This window comes from Anarhichas minor, unplaced genomic scaffold, assembly GCF_050575085.1.
Source record: "Anarhichas minor isolate MPS153535 unplaced genomic scaffold, ASM5057508v1 ptg000007l, whole genome shotgun sequence".
Taxonomy (NCBI): Eukaryota; Metazoa; Chordata; class Actinopteri; order Perciformes; family Anarhichadidae; genus Anarhichas; species Anarhichas minor.
The window spans coordinates 11,516,814-11,541,101 of record NW_027466453.1 but is presented as its reverse complement, the minus strand read 5'-3'; the positions used below and the strand labels follow the sequence as shown (position 1 = coordinate 11,541,101).

The following is a 24,288-nucleotide window of genomic DNA, read 5'->3' as shown; positions in this document are numbered from 1 at the left end:
GGTGTTGTGTGAAATCCCCATACTCGGATAATCGCATGTTTTTAATTTGTTAGTCGATAAAACTGAATTTCTAGGTCGTTGTAGCTACGTAGTCGGGGACCACACTGACCAGAATGCAGTGCGGCCTAAACACAGAATCTGATTGGCTGCTGAGAATTCGATTCAGGAAGTAGGGTTAGTGCGTCGAATTACATTTGCCGACTGAAAATCCTCCTCATGACAATCCGCTGTTGAGCTTCCCACGAAGTAAGGACACTTCTTTTTTTTTCTCGGAAAGCTGTAGTTTAAGACTTTAAAAGTCGAGTTTGTTTAAGAAACGAGCATCGCTTCTCCTGCATATTTCCGGTATCAGCCAATCCTGCAGAATCAGCCGGGGTTTGTAGCATTTTGTAGCATTTAGATCCCTATATTTGCACAGTCCCAGTCTAGATACATTACATTATCAAGCTAACATTAGTGGAAATATTATTAAAAGAAGGGCCTTAAATAAGCAAATCAAGTTTATGTGGATAATAATTACAGACTCACAGTGAAGACTTGCACAACAGTGTTGTAATTGACTTCCTCTGTGTTGCTCAAACCTGTTCTTTCTCTCTCTGTACAACCCAGTATCTCCTCAAATCAGATTGCTCTCTCATGGCTGGCAGAAGGGTCGTGGTCTTCCCCTCCTCCGCGGAGCTCGGTCCGGTGCTGGCACAACTGGTGACGTCTCGGGCCGAGAAAGCCATCGCCTCTCGTGGCAGGTTCACCCTGGGCCTCTCTGGAGGAAGCCTTGCGTCCATGCTCAGTAAAGAGCTGCTTGCTCTGCCAGAGCTGGACTGCAGCAAGTGGGTGGTCGGTTTCTGTGACGAGCGAGTGGTTTCCTTCGATGACCCTGATAGCACCTACGGGCTGTACAAGGTATCTGTTCATGAGTGTGTTTATCTGCGTGTGTCCTGGTTACATGCATGTATGGTGATCTGTTACACTCGGGTCAAATATAACCCTGTGCTTCTTTTCCAGAGTCAGTTGTTTTCCAAAGTCAACATCCCTGACAGTGGGATCTTAACCATCGAGTGCTCTCTGCCGGTCAACGAGTGTGCGGAGGATTATACCCGTAAACTGAAGGAGGTGCAGACATCTTTACTGTTCTGTGATCAGGCCCGAAAGTCACCCGTGCATCTTCTTTTAGATTTAAATATTTTGCTTGTTGTGAACACACAGGCCTTCCCAGGTGACGACTTCCCAGTGTTTGACCTGTTACTGCTGGGCATGGGGCCTGACGGACACACCTGCTCCCTGTTCCCAGATCACCCTCTCCTAGAGGTGAGGGCCATCCTTTAGTGAGTCCGACAGACCGACGGGTAAAATAAGGTCTGCCTGTATATCTGTCAAAGAGTGACCCCTTCTCTAATTCTCACACAATTATGTTTATTAAACCAATATGGGATCATAGTTTTGTTTGCAATACATTTATCATACTTGATAAATTAATGAGGTTTTTATTCTGTCCGCCTTGCTCAGTAAGGTCTGGAGGCATTTTGGAGTTTACTCTTTGATGTGGTGCCTGATTTGCTAGTCTAGAAGAACAATGTGTGGTTTTTTCTACTTTACAAGACACTCCCATGGCCATGTATGGATCAATGATAGGTTTTGGTTTAATCACAACTTTGACTTTGTGGTCTGCAACCTTATCTCTTGTTACACGTCTCTCTCGTATTATATCATATTTGACAGTCACACTATCGTCTTGGGTTGTGGTTCTCGCTTTGGCACTTTTTTTTTCTTTCGGCGACTGTACGCATTACACATGATGGATTATTGGGTTTTGGGCATTCCCCATATACAGGAAACCAAGAAGGTTGTGGCCCCCATCAGCGACTCTCCCAAACCACCACCACAGCGAGTCACTATGACCTTTCCAGTGGTGAACTCTGCACACTGTGTGGCTTTTGTATCAACGGGAGGAAGCAAAGCGCCCATTTTGAAGGTAAAATGTACAGTCTTTTACTGAACACATCTCACATTTGTAATCTTAAAACTCTCCTGTTTCTATGGCCTTTCAGAGGAGGGCATGTTTAAACACAAAACCCATAGAATATGACATGACCATTTTCTTACAGGAAGTGCTGGAGGGTAGAGAGGGTCCGGCGCTTCCAGCGGCCCGTGTTGTCCCGACCAACGGCGATCTGTTCTGGCTTGTTGATGACCCTGCAGCTGCCTCCTTAACTATCCAGGTAGAGAGGCTCGGCTCAGGGGCCAAACTCTAGAGCTTTACATCGGCCAAATGAAGGCAGGAAGTCAACACTGGTGTGAAAACCTGATTGAAGGAACTGGAAAATAGTGCAGAACATTCCTACTTTCACATGAAAGTGTAATAGGTTTACGTGAGATAAGATGGGGAGATGTACAAGGAAGAAATTGAGGGCACAGTTGTAATTTCCAGCATAAGATTCAGCACTTATTGGATAATGGTTAGCGTGTCAGGTGAGGTTTAGCTTTATTCTAGTAAAGTCCCTCTCTACTCAAACATGTGTTTTGCTTATTGTTAGTTCAGTTGGATATCTGACCCTCACTGTGCAGAATAATGTGCAGAGTTTGACATTCGAAGCCAGTCATGACCCAAATTTTGCCTCGTACAAAAGTGTGATGAGGAAAGTTGAAACATGCAGCAATATATATCAACACAAAACAGTCCACTAATCTGACAAAGTTATTATGTCAATACTCTGTAAAAGTCTTTGTTCTGATTATCTGGGTTTCCTTCACACCCTTTATAAAATATCCAATAAAGTCCTGAAAATCAACACTCATTTGAAACATGTCTGCATCTTACAACCCATCTATAACACTTTTATTTATTAGCAATTCAAAAAAATAAATAAAATGTGAATTGAACATTGTGCCTTTTGTGTTCGTTGTGCAGTCTTCTTCTTCCTCTCTCTGCAGTCCATCCCCTTTAAGAGCACAGCCCGCCCCTTTAACGCACAACTTTGCGGCGTTGTCACATCAGCAGCTGCTGCACAGATTTTGCTCGGTGATGACCGCCGCGCGAAGTAAAGAGACAACTTTTCCCTAGCAGCCGTGTCTCGTCGCGAGACCACCCTAGCTAGCTTTGTTTCACTCGCATTTTCTGAATTGATCGTCGCAATGCACGGGCTCGCCTGCCTCCCCGCCGCCCTGCTCGCCTTGCTGCTGACCGGCTGCTCTCCTGCTCGGGCATACTTTGCGGAGGAGCGCTGGAGCCCCGAGTCTCCGCTCCTCGCGCCCCGGGTCTTCCTCGCGCTCATCTGCAGAAACGCGGAGCACTCTCTGCCGTATTTCCTCGGTACCATCGAGCGCCTCAACTACCCCAAGGAGCGTATGGCTCTGTGGTAAGTTGATACAAGAACGCGTTTGTTTTTATTAAGCTAGTAAGCAGCTAATAGGAAAAGTTAACGTTTCCTCTTGAAAGTAAAACGGTGCATTCCTGAGTGTGTAGTTCTGAGTCAAAATGGGGTGGATGTGCAGGGTACTAATGGTAACAAGGTTGTGCTGCGGCTTAAAAGTGTCAAATCTATACGAGCAGGAGAAACGAGGAGCTGACGCCGACTTCAGAACAATGCACATTTAAAACAACCTTTAGGTTGGACAGAGGTGCGCACATCTGGCCACTCTGCTCATCCGAGGGTCCATGCATTGATCTGTATACGTGGAGGGGAGGGGACTGATCTGGCCGCGAGGGGAGCTGTATGATTTCACACAAATCCTGACAAAGTGACTTCTTGTGCTTGTCTGTACTTTCCATTAACACACACCTTTAGGCGACCTCTAGTTCTCGTCTCCTCCAGCCCAGTTAGGCCTCTGTGTGATTTGCCAGTGGATTGATTGACTGCATGCTCATCATGTCAGTGAGCAGATGCGTTTTCATAGCCCACAGATCTCCATCTTATCTGGCTTTAGCCCCTCCCAGCACTAACTGTAACACAAAATGTAACTAATCACTAACTTCACTGCATTCTGTTTTAGGCCTCTGAAGGACATTCTGTGTAATTCTTCCTCATCCTTTTATAAAGGAGTGTTGAGAAAAGCCTTTAGCTTTGTGCAGGGCGGGACATGAATATTCACTCTAGTGATTATAAGTGTTGATGAAGGAGACTAAAACCTAGTGTCATTCTCTGGTATGGCCCACTTGACGCCATACCAGACGCATTCAAAGGCAGTTTTCTTGCGGGTTAGTGCAAAAGGATTGTATAGACCGTTGAGCGTCTGTCTACCATGCTCAGGCAGAGTTGAGGGAAGTGAAAGGGAGGTGTTTCTCACATAATAACAACGTGCTCCAACAGCCCACCCGTGCTTATACCCTCAGAGCTCAGTTTGCATGACAGCCTGGAGGGCCCGGAGAGGTATGCTCTTCACTCACCACCCCCTTTATTTCTGGGCTTTATACGAGTGGAACAGTTGGATTGCCTCCTTTTTTCCTTTTTGTTTGGCGGTCATAAAATATGGTTGAGGTGAGGACAGTTTTTGTTTTGAAACGTTCTGTGTACATTAATTACATCTGTGAAATGCAAACAGCTGTGAGATGTCGTAAACGTCGACACACTGTATGCTTTTTTTTTTTTTTTTTTTTTTTGTTGCTGAAGCATTTTGCAGCTGCTTGTAAGTATGCCAAAAGGCTCCGGATCCGAATCGGCTAAAGTGTCATTTAAATCTTTTGGTGTCTGCAGTTAGCCCCGCGTTTCTGCTCTCAAAAAGAGCAGCGACAGACTGGACGTCAGTGGAACGCCACTTGTAGATGTACGTTAAGACCAGCAAAAGGTACACGCTTTTCACAAATGTTTATTTTAGCTAAACATGAGGCGGAAGAGCCGGTGCGATTCAAAGTTTGAGAATTTGGACTGTCGGGACGCCAGGAGTGAGGGATGAAATGGTTTAGCGAGGAGCTGCAGTGTTCTCCCGTCTCCGTGTGAAATCTGTCAACAGAACCGGGTTTGGCTGTCGTCCCTCTGAGCGTTTTCACAAACTCTCCTGCAAAAAGAGAACCTGCACTACAGCAAAGACTGTCGACCTAAAGCAGCATTATTTCTCTCTTGATAAAGAGACGCATGCATATGTAATGACTCTAAAGATTTACACGTGGCTTGATTTCATTCCTCTGCAGAATTAGATCCGGCGTGCAAGTTCTCTAACTTCTATACAGTCGTCTCGCACATGACTTCAGCCAGTTCGAATTCCATTTCCTTCTGTTTTAAGCTGTTGCAGACAACAGTTTCACTTCTGTAATGCCGTTTATTTAGTATGGTTTCCTTATTCCTTTAAAGTGTGGCATGCCCCCCCCTGAATTATGTAATCTAGATGTTCAGTCTGTGTTTTTGTTTTGTGATGCCGGTATCATTAACACTCGTGTCAGTTCCCACAGCTGCAGACAATGAGCTCGCACAGAGTGAACACTGGGCTTTTGTTATTTGAGTCATGGTATTGTCTTTCAACTCACTCTGGATCCTGTCTGGCACATTCAGCCAATGTCACCGGCTTCACTTGTTGATAATGTTCAAACCCCTCTGATGTGAAATCATTCTAATCATTAACACTTGTTGTTTATCGACAGGGTAGCGACTGATCACAACAAGGACAACACCACCGCCGTCCTGCGCGACTGGCTCGTCAAGATGCAGAGCCTTTACCATTATGTGGAGTGGAGGCCAAAAGAGGAACCCGAGTTGGTTACTTGCTAGAGTTTCTGGTGAAAATTTTAAACTCACGGAGCCCATTTAAAATCCGTCTGATTAGTATCCAAATATCTCTTGTAGACGTTATCGGAACGAAGATGGTCCGAAGCAATGGACGGAACTCCGTTACGAGCACGTCATGAAGCTTCGCCAAGTAGCGCTGGAGTCAGCTCGCGAGATGTGGGCGGACCACTTTATGGTAGGTCAGCTAGACTGCTCTTTACTGGCACGAAAGAAAGCACAATGACACTGAAGGAATTTCCATTTTAAACATTGAGAAAGGTAAGTACAGATTCGAGTGCAAAGCAGCAGCACAGTGGTACTTTTAAGCACCGGGAAGGGTGTTGAAAAATGTTATATTCTTCTGCCTCTCTTGTGGTTAACGTTTATCTGGTCTGGTTCATTTGGATCCGTACACTGACACAAAGCTTGACTCAACACCGACCATATATTCCAGCATTTTGTATTCCGCCGCCCTCAAAGTCGAGCTTCAGTGGGCTATAATTTCGAGGCAAAGTGCATCCAGAATTACAATCATTTTGTGCTGCAAATTCTGGAAACTCTCTCCGCCTTCACCCTTGAAAACAGAAATGAAACTAATAGTCTGTAGGGTTTGTTTACCGCCTCAGTTTTAGTTCTCCCTTTAACCCTCGTGACCGGCTCAGCATTGCTATTGAAGAGTCACTTTATGGACTTTATGTTACAGTTTTATCTCCTTCTCCTTGTTGTAGTTGGCGGACTGTGATAACCTCCTCACCAACCCCGATGTGCTCTGGAAGCTCATGAAAGAGAACAAGACCATCATCGCACCAATGCTTGAATCCCGTGCAGCCTATTCAAACTTCTGGTGCGGCATGACCTCCCAGGTATTGTGTTGACGATTGGGGTGTACATGCTCGCGTATGTCAGATGTTTTCAAAGTTGGTTATTGAACGCTCTTAAAACCCTCTCGGCTTCTTCAGGGTTACTATAAGCGCACTCCTGCCTACATACCCATAAGGAAGCAGTTGCGCAGGGGCTGTTTCGCCGTCCCCATGGTCCACTCCACTTTCCTGATCGACCTCAGGAAAGAGGCGTCCAGGCAGCTGGCCTTTCATCCGCCGCACCCAGAATACAGCTGGGCTTTCGATGACATCATTGTGTTTGCATTCTCCGCTCGGATGGCAGGTAATTTTACAAATTCAGTGCTTAGATCGACACATTTCTCTTTTCACATTTACGACATAAACGTCGTGACTTCACGTTGAGAAAACATTTTGCATCCTCTGCTCTCTACAGATGTTCAGATGTTCGTATGTAATAAAGAGACCTATGGTTACTTCCCTGTGCCGCTGCGGTCCCACAATACTTTGCAAGACGAAGTTGAAAGCTTCTTGCACTCCATGCTGGAGGTTAATGGTGAGTAGCTTGCATTCACTTCTGCATCTGTCTCCTCTTTTTTTTTTTTTCATGAGCTTGAAGCCTGTATTCTACTTTCCTGCTTCTTCATCTAATGACAACTATCAGCATGGGTTTCTATATATATATTATTTACACCATTTGTGCATCCATCTTCCTTCTCACTGTGTAGTTCGAAATCCCCCAGTGATGCCTTCCAAACACATACGTCTACCTAAAAAACAACCTGACAAACTGGGCTTTGATGAGGTAAGTATCGAGTGACGTGAAGATGGAGTCTGCAAAAAAAAAATAAAAAATGTCCCTCTATATACCCGCTTGTGTGCTGAAAGCCTCCGCTGCTGTGAGAAACCTGTCGTTACAATTAAAGTGACTGGCTCAACTGTTGCCCGTGTGCAGGTGTTCATGATAAACCTGCAGAGGCGGACCGACCGCAGAGAGCGTATGACGAGGGCGCTATACGAGCAGGGGATTACTTATAAGGTCATTGCAGCTGTAGATGGAAAGTAAGCTCACTCTTTCATCATTTTCTGCATTTATTTAGTACTTGGTCATCTCGCGTACTTGCCGTTTTTCTTCACATTTGTTCTCTCTCTCCATTTCAGAGCTACGAATATCAGTGACATTCGTGCTATGGGCATCCACATGCTCCCTGGATATAACGACCCTTATCATGGTCGCCCTCTGACAAAGGGAGAGCTGGGATGCTTCCTCTCCCACTATAACGTCTGGAAAGAGGTGAACCAACAGACGCCAAGCCATTTTGAACGTTTGTGAGCCGCACAGATTGCGCGAGTGTTTGATAAATCTGCTGTCTTGGCCTTCAGATTGTGGAGCGACGCCTGGACACCTCCCTCGTGATCGAAGACGACCTGCGCTTCGAGATCTTCTTCAAGCGCCGCTTGATGAACCTGATGAGGGAGGTGGAGGATGAAGGATTGGACTGGGATCTCATGTGAGCTGGCGCTTCCTGCACAAGTCTTTGATTTAAAAAAGTTTGCAATTGCGCGTCTCACTCCACTTCACTTTCTTTCTTCCAGCTATATTGGTCGGAAGAGAATGCAAGTGGATCACCCCGAGAAAGCTGTGCCGAATATACACAACATAGTGGAAGCAGACTATTCATATTGGACACTAGGCTATATGATGTCCTTACAAGGTGCAGAGAAGCTTTTGAAGGCAGAACCACTGAAGAGGATTTTGCCAGTGGACGAGTTTCTTCCCATCATGTTCAACAAACACCCTGTGTAAGTGTACCCCACCCACAGCAAGTACAGACTCGTAGCATGAGTTTCTGCTCAGGGAGTCTTGCCTTCTTTGTTTTTTCTTGACATGGCCCTCTCATCCACAGGTCTGATTATATGAAACAGTTTGAAACCAGGGACCTGAAGGCGTTTTCAGCCGAGCCCCTTCTTGTGTATCCAACCCACTACACGGGCGACCAAGGCTACATCAGCGACACTGAGACCTCCACAGTGTGGGACAACGACAAGGTCCGCACAGACTGGGACAGAGCACGCTCGGGAAAGACTGGGGAGCAGGCTGAGATCAGCACCGAGGCCCAGAACTCAGATGTGCTCCAGTCGCCTTTGGACAGTACGGCGCGGGACGAGCTATGAGAGGAACTAAACGAGAGGAGCCTCTTAATATTTTACAATTTTGTACACGTTTCATCTTTGATACTTTTGATTTTGCATCACAGCAGGGATGTGACATCAGAGTTCGTAGACGGATTGAATTGATCCAGATGTGACGAGTTAAAAAGGGAACGTGTGTGTCAGTTTGTAGTTTTTACTTTATAAAGGCACTAGACTTGCCATTTGGAGTGGCATTTGCAGTACCCACCTTCTGTCTGTCATACAGAAATTAACCTATTAGCAAAGAATGCAATTGGACTGTAACATTTCAGTCATCGAGCAGTTAACTTTGTCCTAATCTGAGTTTATACTGTGAAATGCTTTTCTAAATATCTTAAGATGACAAATGCAAATTCAAGACTTTCGCAGACCTTCATGTCTTAAATCAAACCTTAATCGTTGTGAAGTCGTTGGTCCAAGAGGAGAAACATCTGCATTTCTTTTGCTTTGATCTTTAGTATTTTGTCCTTTTACACTTCATATTGCTTTGTTTTGAATAATCATTAACCAACACGTAAGATGCTTTCAGTAGAGCTTCACCAAAGCAACTAAAAACACAGCTGCAGTCAACTCAGAATCACAGATCTACAGACTGCTGTAGAGTATGCACCAATGCTGTTCATTGTTCCTGTGTCCTTTGTTTCCAGATTCATGCCGCCAACCCGCTGTTGACATGGTTATAGACGGGACAAACCACGGTACACGCCTCAAACTTGGTGGCTTGGGAGTAACATGGTTATAAATGCCATTTAAGTTCCCTCAAAAGGAAGCCACCCAACCACATCCAAACACACATTAGTCTCCACCTCTTAATCATTTTCGGTTAAATCTGAATCTGAGCAAATTGGGTGAGTAAGACCCAATAAAAGGCTCCTGCAAAAGAGAATATAAACAACATGAAATCTGTATCAATTTTACAGATAACGTATTTATTCTGTTGTGGTTTTGCCTCACAAGGTTTAACACTTAAGCTCCCGGGAAGTTGATTTTTGTAGTATTAATGGGAGCCGCTCACCCCGTGGATCTTGCACGAAAATGGTAGTGGTGCATTGTGCCAACAAAAAATAAAATGTTTTATTTTTTAAAAAAAGGTTGAGTTTGTGACTACTGTGATATTTCATATTCTCATGCTGGTGTAACCAAATGTTCTCTGTTCACGTTTATGCAACTTTAACTTGACCGTTACAAAACAGTGTGAACAGACAAAAGACACGAGGGCCCACTTCACATATTACTTTGTTTTTTGGAATAAATTTGCATTTTGTCACAGATACTGTTGATGCATTATTGTGACGGACGTTTAGTATTTTGAATGGGATGCTTCTGTTACAGTAACTGTTCATGGAGACCTCTCTTACACCTCGTGTGCACTCTGTGGATCTCTCAGAACAGTGGTTTTTGCCCTTTACTTGTCTTAGCTTTGTTAACCCTCTGGGTGTCACCGTTTTACTGACACACTGCTTCAACTGGGGAGCTGTGAGTCAACAACAAACAACCAAATACAGAAGAATTCAACTGTAGCGTATTAGCTCCTCTGTTGATTAAGTGAAGAAGAACTTGATTTTTACTGTGTATTCTGATGTAGTACAGATTAAGTATCAGCTGTTTTGTTACACTAATACCTGCCACAATCAAGGTGAAAAGTCTGTTATGAATGTCGCATATCTGTAATCTGTCAATACATATATGATATCCAACCTGTTTGCACTTCAACCACTGAGGCCGTATCCGTTTCTTTTCCTAAAACGACACAATCTAGCAACCCAGTGGCACCTTCTCACTATGTAGTGTGACAGTGTAGGTGGGGCTTACAGTGACGGCAAGATACACTTCCTCTTCCCATGGTGGTGAAACGATTGGCCAACCTCCACTCTGCCAGAGGAAGATCATTTTCGTGAGCACAAACGGCAGCAAGCTCAGAGCTGCATGCCAATCATTTGTGTGTGTCAGTGTTTGTAGAGATTGCAGTGCAACTCTTCAACTGAACCGTTCTTCATTGTGCATTGCAGTTTGACCTTAAGGGCAGATGATGTGTGAGTGGTGTTGGTAGGGTCCAGCTCCTGTGGTGATAGTGTAGAAATGGAAGAAGATCAAGTGCCAAACAAGGATTCCTCTCAAGTCACAGGTGAGTACAAAGAATGTGATTTTTCACTTCATACATAGGATACGTTACTCATCATGCTATATGAACTTTAAAACTGTTTGTAGTTTCTTCACTTGTTAGGATTCTTTTTCAATGGATGAATATTCTCTTGCTGTGCCTTGACTTGAAATTTGCTGACATTGCCGTTTTACCATTATAACGTGTGTGTGTGTGGATGTGCCTTTTGTTAATGCTGTGTAGCATCCTCCTAGTCAAAGGAGGACTGGTGAACTTCCTGAACTCTCTCACTGTTTTGACACATTTCTTGTTCTGTCTTTTTTGTGTGACGTCTGTTTTTGTATTTAACAAGATACGTCTGTCTTTAATCTTTAATCTTTGCAAAAAGCCCAAATAGAATATTGACTGATTCACGGTTGGTGAAACTTCTAAGTAGAAAGATTTGCATTGTCCTCGTAAGTTCTTAGAAACACGAGGGAACTTTTCACAGCACAACTTAAATTCATGAATGTAAAGAATATATTGCAGCAAACCAAAACATTCAAGAGTTTGTCTCTGAATGTGAAGAATTTGACTCTGTGTTCTGGTTTTACTTAAAACTTGCCGCTAAATTGTCACTCCTAATACTGAAACATTGCTGGTGTGAAACACACAAGGCCTCTTGAGTTCATGATGGGACGTGACACAAATTGCAAGCAGGATGTGGTGACCAAAATGGAGACGTGTCTGAGAGAGCAAGACTGCTTCTTCTTCATCTGTTTCATTTGAAAAGTCAGTTACATAGTGGGAGTCGAAAAGGTTGAGGCTTCATTATCAAAAGGCACCACGTTGTTCCGCATTATATTTTAGTTCACATTCAGTCCCAGCACTGTTTTTCTCAGAAATGTAAAGGAAATGCTGTTCGATATAACTTCAGGAGAGGAACTAAGTCTGACTTCATTACCCATTCATTTCTTTTACACAATCTTAATCCATGTTTTTTCTTACGTTTCTCTCTCAAAGTATACTGTTATGTTGTACACTAGACGTTTAGCTGATGCCTTATGTTGAGCAGCTCTGCAGTAGTGCAGAAGTAAAGTAATGTCTACCTCAATAACCACATCACCAACACTGTCAAGGGACCACCAGAAAGGAGGTCAGAGCTACATGGCTTAGTCATCATTCCAACCTACGTGTATCTGTCTGTTTGGTGGCATTGTAAAAGAAAGAAAACATCATTTTGGGATCTGCAGTCTTGCAGCTTTAGACAAGCTTTTAAAGGTTCTTGTTTGGCCTTAAAATTAGCACACTTCCGTTTATAGAGAATATTTGCGTTGTGTTAGAGATAGCGTCAGCATGTCTGTGTAGCCTGCGTTTGATGGTGAGGATCACATTTCAGGATCTCAAATCCACAACGGTGTTACGTATGACATAAACCATGGTATTACTTCATCTATCTAAGCTTTTCCAATTTCTCATTTCAGATGTGAAGAAGGTGCATCATAAATATGAAACCAAGCGATACAGTGAGATCTTCAGAGACTTTGATAATCTTGATTTATCTTCGTAAGTATTACACATTTACAAATGAAACGGAGCCACCGAGTGTTCGTCTTGTCTTGCTGCAGTTTTGTTCAGTTTCACCCTGATACTGTGACGGAAAGAAACGCAGCGGTTAGTGAGGCATCAGTCAGCCATGCAGGATGGAAGTGTTCAGTTCCATTTTTCAATTCAAAGCCGCAATCATTATTTCATGCGCTGGCAACAAGTTCTTTATCATGTCATATTTATCTTAATCCAGTTGTGTGACAACCACTGAAACCACTGGAAACTCTTCCTTTTGTAGCACATCTGCCCCAAACCTCCTCACCATTGCTGTGAAGTGGCACTGACTCCTAAAGTAGAAGTGCAGTAAAGTAAATTGGCAAAAGTGTATTCATAAATGTACCTTAAAATGTACATAAGGCAATTGTATTTCTCCTAAATCTGTCTGGCAGGTAGCTGCAGGAAGTGTTTGCATGTAGGATGTTCCTCAACAAACCCTGAGCCGTTTTAGGTATTGATATTTGTGTATGTTTCTGTCCCAATACATTATTTTTATATTCAGTGTAGGGGAGGATCTGCTGGCAGACATTGACTCACAGTCCATCACAGAGTCCATCTTTACAGGAAGCGAAGATCTCACAGAGCAACAGGAAGTGTCTGTAAGGAATCAATACTCAAAATGAATACATGAAATACTTATGTCTGTTACTTGTATTGTTGAAATTGATCCCAGAAATTTTGTCGACAGATTCGTCCTGAGGCCAATGACGTGGATGGAAACCAACCAGGTATGGTTTGTGTGACAGTGAGAGAGAAGTGTTGATACAAACGGTAAAGCTCTGTTCACTTGGAATCACTATCTACACAGAAAGTTACCACCAGTCTGTGAATTAGAGAGTTATTGTTGTGGTTAAGGTTACTGGTTTGATTACCATCTTATCTTAACATCAGATCATGAGCGATGATGTCGGTTGTGACATTTAACAGAATATTTTCATCAATCTTTACTTGTTTTCTTCAAATAAGCCGTGAGTTGTAATTGCCCTGCTGTAACAAGATTAGGATAAAGAGACGGGATTAAAGCAGGAGACATCTGCTCTCAGTTGTGACCTCAGACACGAGCAGAAGACAGAGGGGTCCACCTAAAGAAGGAGGCGTGTGAAAGAGGCCACAGCACAAAATAAGATATTCGGAATTACAGAGACAGGTGGTGTTTAAAGCACAGTGGACATAACAAAGTAGAAATGTCTCTTTAAGATCTTCTTTTGGCTTCAAGTCCAAACCTGTGTGACCCTGTGTGTTGAACGCGGTCACTAGTGCTGTATTCTGCTAAATATAATTCTTGCCATCAATCTGCAAAAATACCAGGTCATTTGTGTATGAGTACATTTCATATGATTAAATCAAACGATAATCACTTGTCACTAAGCACATTACTGGAACATGCTCTTTTGGCAATCTGGTTTCATGTGTTTCCATTGGTTGGGATTGGACCCCCCCCCCGGTCACACACCAGGAGGTAAACGTCACGCGATGCTCCTCTAAAGCCTGTCACTCTGAAATCTGGACCTGACGGGGATAATCCCCAATCCAAATGCAGGAGGCCAGAGCCATGGAGCAGCACAGAATCTTCTCAAAGTCCTCAGAGCTCTTCCTGAAACTAAACACAGAGAGGAAAGGCTAAGAGAGGTCAAGCTCGGCACACAATCTGCCTGCAAATCCATCCTTCTTCTGGAATTGCCTGTTCTTTCTTGTAGATCTTTGCTTGAAGAAAAGATCACCCTGCTCGGATTTTTATTCCGCTCTAACTGGATTTGGCATCCGTGCAAAAGAGCAGACCAGAATAAAACGTGCACGTCTGAGTGAGGAACTTGAGAGAGAAGTTGTTGCGTTCTTTCTGGCCATGCGTGCTTGCTCGGTTAAAAACATAGTTGAGTACTTGGAACTGCGCTGTGGTACGTGAGGAGACTAAATCAAGAAAATCAAGATGTGTTCTAATGGAGTTTGACATTTATTTAGAAATGTGGTGAAGTGGAGCACGGAGAGAAAGAGGAAAGGAGAAAGTCGTGTGGGGAGAGAGAGACCATGTGATTGTCACGCATACGTCGTCCGCCCTGTGTTGGTGTGCGTCAGGGAGGAAGAACCACAGCGGTTGTCATATCAACGCCCTGCCTGCCTGACCACAGTACAGCTTTTGACACGATAGCGTCTGATACCGCTGACTGGCACTGAGGGGTGTTGGTGACTCTGCTCTCACCGCTCGGCTTGTCTCTTTGTAGCTGAAAGAAGCGAACACAGGTGTGAGCGGGAGGGGCCAGGCAGAGAGAGGAAGAGGGGAGAGGAGGGAAGTTGTTTAGCTAAAGCTGTTTGTCGTGGGTTCACAGAAACCTTCCACTCTCAGGTCACATCCCATGTGTGTCTACTGTAAGCTTTTACCAACAAGCACCAGTATACTGCTTTCATGCAAGAGATACGCTTAATGTGCGGAAACCACAGGACCTGTATTCTGAGGATGCAGCTATGAGCTGGCATATGCAGTCATTGTTTCCTGTTTTGGGTTTGTGTGTACTTTTATTTAAGTGACGTTCTTTTAATTGTCTGTGGAAGTCTAGGAGCCTGGGGGGGCTTCCACTCTAGAGTAGACAGGTGTTTCTTTGAGGCCCGAGGCTGTTTGAGTCCTCCAGGAGTGACGAGCTTGTAAGCCGATGGACACTGTGTGATCCCTGGGACCAGCTCCAAGCGTGCGGAGCCTGAAGTGATGCTGATGTTCCCCCTCTCAGCCCAGGAAGCAGACCTGGCCCTTTGTCGGTGTGATGACGGAGTGGAGACGGCGCTGCAGTACACCAAGATGTGGTGCCGCTACGCCAAAGACCTCCTGGCCTGGATGGAGAAGAGAATCAGCTTGGGTAAGTGCAAATGCTGCTGAAAAAAAGCGAAACAGTAGCGTGGCATGCAAATTATTGTTATAACATATCTGTGGCGTCTCTATCGAGGCATCTGTGCATCATGTGAATGCATTTGAATATGAACTGCACACAAAAACTAATTTGATGCTGCGCTAACAAAATGCAAATATACTGTACAACAGGGAATCCAGTGCATGAAAATCCTCTTATCCACTATGCTGTCACTTGTTTTAGAAAAGTATCACCATTTATTGAAGTGTGGGCTTTTTATCATTTAAGTACCTAAGAATTTCTTATAGCGTAAGAGCTGTTGTGTACTGAATCAATTTGGAGCCATAACCACCAGCGACATGGCCTCAAGACACCCACTTATTCCTAGTAAAGTCAGATATATATAGACATTAAGACAGTAGTCAGCAGGCGTCATGAAAGCAGAGCCTTGCTTTATAGTGTCCATCAATAAGGAACCAATACTTTATGCCTGTGAGCGGGTTGATTTGTGTGGTAAAACACCATGTTGTAACCTGCAATAACATGGTCTGTCTGTATTATTTCACTCTGTGTCTACGGTTGGTGCAGTAACCTCGGTGAACTACACACTGTACACAGAGAGAGAGAGAGAGAGGATTAGAGGGCAGATTAGCAGGTCAGAGCAGCGCAATAAAGGAGACGGGGTGCATTGGGAGTCCGTAGACACTGATTATCAGCCTGCGCAGGTGCCCAGTGTCCACACTGAGATGCTTAGCATGAAAGTCTATTGGCATCAAACAAAACAGGAGAGTCCTGCTCAGCTGTGTGAGCACCTTGTTAGGCAACAGCAACAGATGAGTAATCCTGGGTGGAGCTCAGCCCCAAACTACTGTGGATTTCACATATTAGAGCAACACAGTGACATCCCTAACAGCAACAGTACGGTGTCCATTTTAGGAAAAGAGCAATCAGATCAAGGACCGTCAATCAGAGATTTGCTAGAATCAGGTTATGACCCGTAAAGTTTTCAGAGCCCTCCGGTTATCTACAGACCATTTCACAGATCCAAAATGTAAACATTGAAAACAAATGGGTATGTGTGTACACTTCCTGTTGTAGTTCTTGGTTTGTATCAAAAGAGGCCAAAGCTGTTGAGGTCAAAATGGACGACCAGCTCAGGAGGTTTGATGAGCTGTTGGGTCAAGGTCAGGGCTATCTGAAGGGACGCAGAGGCTGGGTTATATCGCCGAGCTGGTCCGAAATGGAGCTTCAAGCATCATATCGAGGCTACAGCAGTAATCAATCATCCCTTTTCAGTCCACTGTCCAATTCCACTTGTCTTGTCTTGATGTGCTGTATCTTGTGAGTGACGTAAGCTGATAAGAAACTTGTTTTTTTTTGTCGACAGAACAAGAATTTGCAAAAAATGTAATCAAGACAGCTGAAGGAGCAAAAGTCATTATGGGGCAGCAGGTACAGCTGTGTTTATTGAATGTGTGCCAAAGAAAACGCTTTAGTGGCGATCACAATGTGTTATGGAGTTGTGTTTGTAACCTTTGACCTCTCTTCGCTATATTTACTATAGGAAAGCGGTCTAAAGTTGTCCTTGCCTTTGTAGGAAATGATGCCTCTGCAGTGCATCTACACAATGGCGCTGGAGCAAGACATCAAGAACAGCGTGTCTTCTAGAAAGACGTCAGAACTGCTACAAAACCGCTGTCACCAAGTATGCAAGTCCACACACACACACACATAGAAACAGTTTGAGTTTTAGTAAATTCCCTCTGTCTTTTAGAGGCGGGTATGTAGCCATGACTTTGTGTTTGATTCAGTATCTCTGTCCCAAAGGCCCTGGCTGCCAAGAAGAATGAGATCGACAAGTGGCGCAGAGAGTTTAAGGAGCAGTGGGCAAGACAACAAAGGAGGATGGTAAGTGAATTAGGAATCTTGTTTGTGTCTGAAGCTGTGCTCGGTTTATTACACTGTCAAAACTAATTTACTCAAATTTAAGACACTCCAACAGCCTGGATGCCTGAACAAGCATCTAAAGCAAACATGTGTCCCTCTGTGAGAAGCGTATCAGTCGATTATGACCTTGTTGATTTCTGCTTAAGAGATATTAGACTGCACATGGCTCACACAATAAGAAAAAATTCATCTTGAGTTTTTTTCCCCCCTCTCTGTGTCCTCCTCGCGTGTTTTCAGAACGAAACAGCGACGGCTTTTAAAAAGGCTCGTCAGCAGTACTTCCAGCGCTGCGATGAGCTAGTAAAGGCCAAAGCTGTCTCTGCTAAAGCTTTAGACGACACAGCTGGATTCAAAACACTGGATAAGAGGCGGAAGTCCAAGGATGAAGCCAAGACTAAGGTGAATGTCTCCTTAATGCACTACATTAATATAATGTGTAGTTTGAGTACATTTTACCACAGAAGTAATACTGGATATTATAATTTCCAGTGTCCTCATAGTGTGTTTATGACGTTTAGCAATACAACTGTAGAAACATGATGTAGATTAGTGGTAATTTAGCAAATCTCAGGTCTTCTCTCTGTCTCCTTCAGGTGTCGGAGGCAGAGCTTCTGTACAGGCAGTGCGTGACTGACGCCAAGATCCACCAGGATGAGTTAGTAAAGGTCAAAGAGAGAATTATTTCCCACATTCGCAAGCTCATCTGTCAGGGAGACACTGTGCTCAAAGAGGTTGGTATGAAATGGAGGAGACTAAGCATCTGTCTTCCTGTCAGCTTGTTTCTAGATTGGATATCCACTGCAGCAGTTTCAAAGCATAAATGGTTAAACGGGGCTGTGGTACAAACATAGAACATGTAGTAGTGATGTCATGCATTTATTTTAGTCACAAAGTAAACCGTAACGTTTGTTGTATAAAATGACACATATTTGCATATTTTTATTAGCTGAAAGTAAACCACGTCTCCGCCTCCACTTCTGCACCAATAAGTGCATTCATTTGTTTGAATAAATCTACTCAAGCAGTGCTTTATTGTTTGTCACTTTGCCTCTATAATAGAATAAAACAAAGGGATTACTCTTGTAGAATTGCTACACATCAGTTGAGGTTAACACTTCTAGCAATGATGAAGATTTTGAAAGGAGATCGATACGCAAAGCAGTACTCTGACATTATTTATTACACTCGTGCAACTATTTGTTGATAAATGAGCTTTTCTCCTCTCTGCATCAGGCCACAGTCAACATGTTTTACTACCAGCGGCAGCAGACCGAGTCCGTCCCCCTCGGCTATCACAGCCTGGAGTTGACATGCAGGTCCCTGGAGCCTGGCGAGCCCTACCTGCTCTACATCCAGAGCAAGAGTCGCCCCGAACAACCTTCCCAAGTCTTCACCTTCCAGGAATATGTTCCTCCCTACAAAGGGTAAGCCAAACTAACCTATGACTGTCCCTGCTGCTGCTTTGGCTGTATGTAGCGTTTTAATAAAATCATAATGTGTTTAAGACCTGAAATTAAACTTAATATCAAGTCGAAACAAGAAGGTAATTATTTATGAAAATGTACCACTGGGTGTACAATTTGTATGCACTTCTACTTACACTTCATTCATTAAAACGATTGTCACAATCCTTTTCATTTGTAAGGAACAAGCGAAAAACCAGCTACCCTCTCAGCTCTCTGCAGGACTCCTCACCGATGACAGATGACAGCCCGTCCCGACGATACAGCGATGGCAGTAAGGACTCCCCATGATTAAGCCACGATTTAAACAAACTATGCGCTTTAATTACATTTTTGTTTTCGTATGTGTTTTGGTGCACTTAAGGAAGAACAGGGTACAGTGACAGTGAGAGTTTTGGAGGCAGTTTGGAGTCTCTGTCCAGCCCTGGTAAGCACAACCCCGCATGTGTTTCTGTAACTTTACTTTCACATGCATATGAAAACATTTCAATAATAAACATGTTTGCTTTCCCCTCTACTGTGCCTCTGTGCATAATTGAAGCTCACACTAATAGGAGGCTGCCCAAAACCGCATCCACTTTGACAGTGTCATCGGACGACATGGACGAACGGGATGTGGCGTCAGAATCAGGTTTGTTATTCCCTTCTTATACCTCTTTAACCCCAAATCCATGCCACGGGAATTAATCTACATCAGTCGATCCTCTCCCTCTACCTGCAGAATACATTGATGGTCAGCCGGTCAAAGTGCGCACGCCTTCACGAGCTGCGCTGACACACCGACTCAGGAAGCTGAAGAGCAAGATGGTCAAATGCAAGCAGTGTGAAAACTACATTGTTGTCAACGGGGTCGATTGTGAGGAGGTACGAAATAGGAGATATTTACAGTAACGGCATTTTGTAGAAGAACAGCAGAACGTGAATGATTCTGTGCAAGATTGTTGATGTCCTCTGTGCTGTTCCTGTCCCACCTTCAGTGCGGGCTGGCTTTGCACAGGAAGTGCATGGAGGTGTGTCAGCTAGAGTGCGAGAACAGGAAGGGGACTGTGTTTGGAGTGGACCTGTCTCTGTTGACTGGTGACAGGCCAGACGATGTGCCCTTTGTGGTGCTGCTCTGCACGTCTGAGATTGAGAGCCGAGCTCTTTCGATCCAGGTATTGTTTACCATCACAATGCCGGCAACGTAGGAAAAAAACAAACAAGTGTGAGTTTGCGGTTTGATAACAGTTTTCTGCTTTTGTTTTTCTCTGAGGGGGTGTATCGTGTGAGTGGGTCCAAGCCCCGCATCCAGAAGCTCTGTCAGGCCTTTGAGATGCAAAAGGAGCAGGTGGACCTGTCTGACCATTCCCCGCATGACATCACCTCGATCCTCAAGCACTTCTTCAAGGAGGTACAGGAGCCGTTGCCAACTGAATGAATGAGGCTGATTATAAGAGATGTTAGTGTCTCAGTGAGTAACCTTTCTATTCCTCACTCTCTTCCAGCTCCCAGAGCCATTACTAACCTTTGACCTGTACAATCATTTCATCACGATGGGAAAGACCATTCAGCACCTGAATGAAAGGGAGCCGACACCAGACACTAACGAGACAACGGACATCACTCTCAGCCTGCAAAAGCTACTACAGAAACTCCCTCCATATTGCTTTAGCACCCTGCGGCACATGATATCTCACCTGCAAATGTGAGCATGCAGCAGGGTTACAGACCCTCCCAGTAGATTAATCCAGAATTTACATGCTGCTTGAATGTGTCTGTTTCTCTGTCTTCACAGAGTTTCAGAGAACGACAACAAGATGTCCCCGAGCAATTTGGGTATTGTGTTTGGGCCGACACTATTGCGCCCTCTTGTGTCCACGGACATGTCAATGATTGCCCTGCTGGAAACCAGTTACCAGGCTATGCTTGTTGAGTTCCTCATCACACACCATGACAAGATTTTTGGCCTTCATCGGAGACCCAGTACACCTCCTCCCCCAGCCCCCACTACACCTCTGCCAGACACCCCTCCCAGAGCTTCCTGTGCCCTTGATGGGGAGGTTTACACCAGCTCGGAACATGAGACCTCCTCCAGAGAGCGGCCACACTCACTAGAAGTAAGCACTGCAGTGACAAAGCATTCAGCTCAGACACAGACTTAGTGTTTGCTGCTGTGTTCGAGTGTGCAGGATTTTTTACTGGTCTCATAAATGCAAAATCTTTTAATAGTAACATTTGACTGCGGCTACAGTTTATAAAGGATCAGAAGCAGTTGCTTGGCAAACACATAGGTTAGAGTGAGTTTGTGCCTGAGCTTCTTTTCCTGATTAATTTACTTGTTGTTTTAAGAGCCTTAGCACCTGGCACCTTAACCTGTTCATTCTGTCAGGATTAACACGCTGCTGTTGCTGCTGCTGCTGCTGCTGCTGCTGCTGCTGGTACTGCATTCCTCCTGCTCTCTGGTCTCTTGCATCAAGCTATACCATGTGGACATTTCACTGCTCTTGCTTATAAACAGGAAATAGTTTACCCCCCTGTGGACATTTACAGTGGCTGTACCAGATGGATTAGAGACACAAACATAAAATTATCCTACAGGTGGGTTAAAAAAGGTGGAAAATACTCAAATCTCCTGGACCATGTTTAAAATGATTCCTAATATCAAAGGGGCTGAATGATCCAGTAATACTAATGGCCTTTCCCAGTAAGAATCATTATCATCATGCTGTAATGCTGCAGTATTTCAGGGTTTAGACGTGGTCTGTAAACAACTTGCAGAAATCCACCACTCAACTTGTGTCATTCCAACAGAGTCGAACAATCAAGAGAGAGTCAAGCGAGGGTTATATATCTGACAAGTCTTCATCCAATGAGGCGGTGGACCAGCTCAGCCCTGAAGCCAATGAGAGAGCAGGTAGGCGGGACGTAGTAATAGAGCAGCTATGCCTGTCAAGAACAGGTGAACGAGATAATGATAGAATTGAATTCATAGTGTTTTGATGTCTTATGTAGTTTGTAGATGTTGGGCTTTTTAGTTGTTGGTATAATGAGTTATAGATCATCATGTCATCTTGTATGTTTGCTGCTTGAGGACATGTTTTAATGAATCCTTCTGGAGATCTTGTTGTTTACTTTATTTCTCACAGACAGGTGGTTTGTTCTGGCTTACGGTTACTCAGGATCTTCCTAAGCACCAGATAAAGTGGGTGCAGAGTGCCTCAAGAGTGTTGTTCCATTTTTTTTTCTCACTTTATTTGTTTCCTCAAGTTATTTATAGAAGTAAGACTTCCTTCTCATTTTTCTCACCGACGTAGTCATTTGTAAAACTGGGGGAGTCAGATTACCTCGCTGATTGTGAGGTTTTATCACTTCTTCGCTTGCTTTGCTCTGTACTGTAGCTCTTAGCGGCTTTCTTCTCTGTGGCTACGAAACCAAGCAGCTTCAAAGCTTCAATTCACAACCGAACACTTGAATATATCAACCTCAAACGCAGAATAGTACAATTAGTTTTAAACCTAGGAATCATGTTTTCTTTCAACCATAGCTCCTAAATGAAACTGCTCAAGGTCCTATAGGAAGTCTGTGGATTATCTTGAGTAACCGGGTCATGATTTCTGGAAAGAGACATATTGCTAGATATTGCCAATTAAGGTTTTCTGTTTGAACCGCCTGAAAACAATATGCTGGGAAAGCCAAGTTTCTCTTAATCAATGCGCTGTGTTTGTACAACTTTTGTGAATCACATGCTTGCTCTCCCTCTTCTGCCTCAGTCCTGGCTATGAGAGGGGCGTCGAGCGATCCTCAGGGTGAGCCGACGGGGGAACCAGACACCGATTTGGGGACCCAGCCACACTATCGCTTCACCAGACAGCCTGTGAAGTATTACCGGCATCATAACCCAGGAATCCGACTCCCCGACCCAGGTTGTGCAGCCAGACAGCCTGCAGCCCCAGCAAGAGGATGTACAGGGAGTGCAGACAGCAGCCGCAGCTCTTCTCCAGAGCCTGGGACCCAGAGACTTTCCCAAAACTTGGGCGTCCACTTTGAGAACACCCTCCAGCCCCACCAGGCCACCGTTGCCGCAGAGAATACAGTGGACGTCCCACCGAGTCCCCGCGAGGTTGTCCAGTACATGCTGGGACTGGACTCAATATTTACATCAGCTGTAACTACGACATCATCCAGTACAACACAGGGGTCTTCTCAGGAGGTGGCATCTGGGAATCAAGCTGCTCAGAACATAAATATGTCCAACAACAGACAGAGTGCTGGACAGAGACAGGCTCTGTGTCAGTCACCAAAGACACTTCCTGTTGAACGCAACCTCACCTCTCCGGCACAGAAGATCCTGTCTGGCCTGAGACTGAGACGCTGCCACTCAGGGAAGGACGAGCAGCTGTTTGTCTGAGGAAAGAGAGAAAGCTCCAGACAGTTCACTGAAATACATTCACACACGCTGGAAGATATAAAATAATTGATATCTCCTCTATTGTGTGTAACGACTATCAAGATTCATGCCGTTTTTTTGTTATTGAAACGCTCCCATATTTTACACACAAGTATCTATACACAAAAATGTAACTGTCAAAAAAAATTACAGATGAAATTTCAGTTACCTTAAAATTAAATGCTTCAAACTCTCATTGGAGTCACTATTTAAGGAAACACAGTTGAAAAGTTCTGACTTGATTCTTACTTGGATACCACAGCCTTATTAATCCTCTTTTTGATTTTGATCTGTTGTCCGTCCAGCTGTCTAATATCCAAACCAGATGAGAGAGGATCGCGTAGTTATCAGTTTTTAAATATTTCTACTGCATTTGAATGTTTCAACCAGGTGGTTTGAGGTGGCAGGTCAGGCGATGCAAACTAGCACATAAATATCAAGTCTCCGTTTTTGTCCTGAACAAACTATAATGAAATGCAGCTAAATACAAATGCCATCAAGTGTTGTAATTTTAAGATAATATTATTGATGTATGATTGATAAGATTGATGTATTTTTTGTGCTTTTTGAACGTTTTATAGGCTCCAGATGAAAAAAAAAAGACATATGCCTTCGTTGGAGTCACAGTGAAGACATCCTAACACTGATATATAATCTTAGTTTCATGCACCTTTTCTGTTTTGACACAGGGGGGCGGTGTTCTCCCAGTGTAGGTGGAAAACATGGCAGACACAATAGAGGAAGGGCAATAAACCGTTTATTTCTAATTGCCTGTTTTGAGATGTCACTTTTCCTTCTTCAACATCAGCCTTTTTCATCCATTGGCCTGTTTCAGTTCAGATATAAAGTGAGGCAACATTTTCTGATGTCTAGATGGAATTCTAGATGGTTGCCTGTTACTGTTCTCAGCTTCATCTGTCTTTGTCTTATACTTCACCAGAATCAGGCATTTTAAGCATATAACGAAACATTTGCGTGACAACAGATTCCCGTTTCCCACGTGGAGAGAGAGATGAATGTCTCACTCGGCATCAACTGCGCGCTTTAAAAGTCTCCGTCTAACCTTGAACACAAATGCAAAAGATCATCCTTGTCTGAGTTATCAATTGGCTGCATCATCGTTCATCTTCCCCTCATCATCTCCCGCACCTTCTCCCTCCCTCCCTCCTTGTCTCTCCATCTCCTCCCTCTGCGCCTTTTTACGC

At 44.1% G+C, this 24,288-nt stretch overlaps 3 protein-coding genes across 5 annotated transcripts; all 3 read left to right on the top strand.

Annotated features, from left to right (window-relative positions):
* The first annotated feature begins 131 nt into the window (after positions 1–131).
* pgls (6-phosphogluconolactonase) lies at positions 132–2,877 on the top strand. Of its 2 annotated transcripts, none has more exons than XM_076085824.1 (6): positions 132–246; positions 610–900; positions 1,003–1,110; positions 1,204–1,305; positions 1,829–1,969; positions 2,103–2,877. In XM_076085824.1, the coding sequence occupies exons 2-6, from the start codon at positions 637–639 to the stop codon at positions 2,247–2,249; spliced, it is 762 nt and encodes a 253-aa protein (XP_075941939.1). In that variant the 5' UTR covers positions 132–246; positions 610–636; the 3' UTR covers positions 2,250–2,877. The 2 variants fall into 2 exon arrangements, with proteins under 2 accessions (XP_075941939.1, XP_075941940.1); XM_076085825.1 differs by having other exon boundaries at positions 236–375.
* A 110-nt stretch (positions 2,878–2,987) lies between these two features.
* Positions 2,988–9,998, top strand: colgalt1a (collagen beta(1-O)galactosyltransferase 1a). Of its 2 annotated transcripts, none has more exons than XM_076085803.1 (12): positions 2,988–3,353; positions 5,570–5,680; positions 5,772–5,889; positions 6,422–6,556; positions 6,653–6,857; positions 6,969–7,088; positions 7,261–7,337; positions 7,488–7,594; positions 7,694–7,826; positions 7,916–8,043; positions 8,129–8,335; positions 8,440–9,998. In XM_076085803.1, exons 1-12 carry the CDS (start codon positions 3,130–3,132, stop codon positions 8,705–8,707), a joined length of 1,833 nt encoding a protein of 610 aa, XP_075941918.1. In that variant the 5' UTR covers positions 2,988–3,129; the 3' UTR covers positions 8,708–9,998. The 2 variants fall into 2 exon arrangements, with proteins under 2 accessions (XP_075941918.1, XP_075941919.1); XM_076085804.1 differs by lacking the exon at positions 2,988–3,353 and adding an exon at positions 3,439–4,472.
* A 490-nt stretch (positions 9,999–10,488) lies between these two features.
* gmip (GEM interacting protein) lies at positions 10,489–23,850 on the top strand. The gene is made up of 21 exons (XM_076085801.1): positions 10,489–10,850; positions 12,290–12,371; positions 12,913–13,009; positions 13,099–13,138; positions 15,131–15,256; positions 16,635–16,699; positions 16,845–16,952; positions 17,075–17,155; positions 17,432–17,593; positions 17,788–17,925; positions 18,428–18,618; positions 18,840–18,931; positions 19,022–19,084; positions 19,199–19,288; positions 19,379–19,521; positions 19,635–19,811; positions 19,910–20,047; positions 20,142–20,341; positions 20,432–20,753; positions 21,448–21,550; positions 22,407–23,850. The coding sequence occupies exons 1-21, from the start codon at positions 10,805–10,807 to the stop codon at positions 23,042–23,044; spliced, it is 3,102 nt and encodes a 1,033-aa protein (XP_075941916.1). The 5' UTR covers positions 10,489–10,804; the 3' UTR covers positions 23,045–23,850.
* Positions 23,851–24,288: the final 438 nt, after the last annotated feature.